The following is a 3,240-nucleotide window of genomic DNA, read 5'->3' as shown; positions in this document are numbered from 1 at the left end:
CGTTTTCTCATGGTGGGGCACTGGGAGGGCTGGAGACGTGCTTGGCATTGGCAGACGGATGAGGACACGTGTCTCCTTCTTGCCTCCCCCCCCCCCCCCCCCCCCCCCCCCCCAGCCCCCGGGCTCCACGGTACCGCATTGGCATCAGTGAAGGCTCCTGAACACCGACAAGAAACTCCAGAAACGCTGCCTGCCACCTTACAACCCATAAGAAAGCTACAATAAAGGTCCTCCAGGAACCCGTGGCGTTTCCTTTGTCGTGCGTAAAGCTTTTGCGCATGCAACTCCACTGCCTCAGAGTGTGAATAGGTGCGCTACTCGTCGAGCATTCAGAGCGCGCGGTGCCAAGATGCAGAGACGGAGGTGCGACGTCTGAAGGTGACATGAACCTGGGGATAATTAAGAGCATCAGTCGCACATTGAACCAGGAGAGGAGATAGCAACTGAAAACCATCGGTGTCTTGAAACCAAACTTGCGCTTTTTCTTTGTGGCTTTATCTCATGCTGAGAATAAAGATCTGCTTTCCAAAGTAGCCTCAGTTTTTCTGACTGACTGGAGGACGGAAAAAAATCTCTAATTAAAAAAGCAGACAGCTTAAAGCCGACAGGACAGCGAAAATGGCGACGTTAATCAGAGGCAAGCTCTCGAATAAACTGACTAACGCGGCCACGGCTGTGTCCAACAAATCCCAGGCAAAGGTGAGCGGGATGTTTGCGAGGATGGGGTTCCAGGCCGCCACCGACGAGGAGGCTCTGGGCTTCGCCGCCTGTGATGACCTGGACTACGACCACCGGCAAGGCATGCAGATGGACATCTTGACTTCGGATGAGATTGGAGGAGAGGGGAGCGGAGAAGGAGGCGACCTGGATGGGGACAGCCATTATCAGAGGGACGGCACCGGTCCACCGCACTCTGCCTCAAAGGACGGAGGTCCGACCAACGAGTTGACTGAAGTCAGACCAAAAATCACCGCATGGGAGGCGGGTTGGAACGTCACAAACGCAATCCAGGTAAAGACGGACTATAGACGGGCGGCTCCGGTGCTCCGCTCTGATAAACTGAAATTTGAGAAAAATGCGCACCTGCGATCCCTTGAGATGTTTATTAAAACAATCTTGGATGAGACAAAAATCACCAGGCTTTCTGACTTAAAAGGAACTTGGTCAAGCTTTTTTTTTAAAACACTGTAATTTTTTTTTTTTTTTTTTTACCAAAGAATAGAACATTTTGTGAAACAGATCTTAACTGGGCTTTGCATTGTTCCCTTTTTATCATCAGAGTGCAGAGATTTTATTTTCTCTTTGGCGTGTACAAAAAAAAGAGGTAATTAATTCCCAGTGCCTCTTCCGCCACCTCCTCCCACCAGAAAACACATTCTTTGTCTGTAGTGATGTCCAGCATCACTAATGCACTTCTCTGATAACTGTTTTACTCTGCACCGTAATGAGGAATCATGCTTTTTGCAGCATTTTGGATGTTTCTTTCAGGAAGTCAAAAACCCTGATTGTTTTCTATCACATCGGAGATGCTATTTAAAAAATAACTTAAAATAATTACAGTAAATTAAGTATGTAGAGAAATAGATGAAGTTGAACTGACGCGCACACTTTTACACATCAGTTACAATAAGTCACGTTTCCAATGTTTTCTTGGAAAGGAGATGCTTGAAATATCCAGTTACGCATGAGAGTCGTGTGCGCAGTGCTGGTCCTGATGCCTAAACGTGGACCCTATGCGACAAAAATCTCCAGGACGCAGTCCTTTTCACGCCTTATCTTGGCTGCGGTCACGACAGTCACCCTGACGTCAGAGTGTGTCTCCTCTAGATTGTAATGACGTCAGAGGCGGGCGGATGCGCTCAAAGCAAAGTGGAAAACCCACAACATGACATATTTTGATCAGTCATGCCGAGCAACCCCAAAGCCTACTGAAAACCACATTGAAGCCTGTTAATAAAAAAAAAAAAGCATAATTCATAAATCGTGCATAATGACCATTTCGTACTATTTTTATTTAACAACATTCACTGTGTCTGTTTTTCTGTCTTTTAGGGGATGTTTGTTCTCGGGTTACCCTATGCCATCCTGCACGGAGGATACCTCGGACTCTTTCTCATTATTTTTGCCGCCGTAGTGTGCTGTTACACGGGGAAAATCCTCATTGCCTGCCTGTACGAGGAGGACGAAGATGGGCAGCTCGTGCGTGTAAGAGACTCTTACGTGGACATTGCCAACGCATGCTGCGCGCCCAGATTCCCGTCTTTGGGTGGCCATGTCGTGAATGTAGCCCAAATCATAGAGCTAGTGATGACCTGCATCCTGTATGTGGTGGTCAGTGGTAATCTCATGTACAACAGCTTCCCAAACATGCCGATCTCCCAGAAGTCTTGGGCCATCATCGCCACCGCCGCTCTCCTCCCCTGCGCCTTCCTTAAGAACCTGAAAGCCGTCTCCAAGTTCAGCTTGCTGTGCACGCTGGCCCACTTTGTCATCAACGTCCTGGTGATCGCTTACTGCCTCTCACGGGCGAGGGACTGGGCCTGGGACAAGGTCAAGTTTTACATCGACGTCAAGAAGTTCCCCATCTCCATTGGGATTATCGTGTTCAGCTACACCTCGCAGATCTTCCTGCCGTCTCTGGAGGGGAACATGCAGAAACCCAGCGAGTTCCACTGCATGATGAAATGGACTCACATCGCTGCCTGCATCCTCAAGGGCCTGTTCGCCTTGGTGGCCTACTTGACCTGGGCTGACGAAACGAAGGAGGTCATCACAGACAACCTGCCTCCTGGCATCCGAGCTGTTGTCAACCTCTTCCTCGTGGCCAAGGCCTTGCTGTCGTATCCGCTACCATTTTTTGCTGCAGTCGAGGTATTAGAGAAAACCTTTTTCCAGGATGGGGGACGTGCGTACTTCCCAGATTGCTACGGAGGCGACGGACGCCTAAAGTCCTGGGGACTGACTCTCCGATGTAGCCTTGTTGTGTTCACCTTGCTCATGGCAATCTATGTGCCACATTTCGCCCTCCTCATGGGTCTCACTGGCAGCCTGACAGGCGCAGGCCTCTGCTTTCTGCTTCCCAGTATCTTCCACCTCAAACTTTTATGGAGAAAGCTGCAATGGCACCAGGTTTTCTTTGATGTCTCCATCTTTGTAATAGGAGGTATATGCAGCATATCTGGTTTCATCCATTCAATGGAGGGGCTCATAGAGGCTTTCAAATACAACATAGAAGATTAG

General features: G+C 49.1%; 1 protein-coding gene across 1 annotated transcript; it reads left to right on the top strand.

Moving 5' to 3' along the window:
* Positions 1–618: 618 nt before the first annotated feature.
* slc32a1 (solute carrier family 32 member 1) lies at positions 619–3,240 on the top strand (the record flags this gene model as incomplete). The annotated part of the gene is made up of 2 exons (XM_079241459.1): positions 619–1,011; positions 2,053–3,240. The coding sequence occupies 2 exons, from the start codon at positions 619–621 to the stop codon at positions 3,238–3,240; spliced, it is 1,581 nt and encodes a 526-aa protein (XP_079097585.1).

The sequence above is a fragment of the Telmatherina bonti genome (assembly GCF_933228915.1).
Source record: "Telmatherina bonti genome assembly, chromosome: 6".
Classification (NCBI taxonomy): domain Eukaryota; kingdom Metazoa; phylum Chordata; class Actinopteri; order Atheriniformes; family Telmatherinidae; genus Telmatherina; species Telmatherina bonti.
Note: the sequence above shows the minus strand (reverse complement) of the source record. Positions and strands in the feature narration are given on the sequence as shown.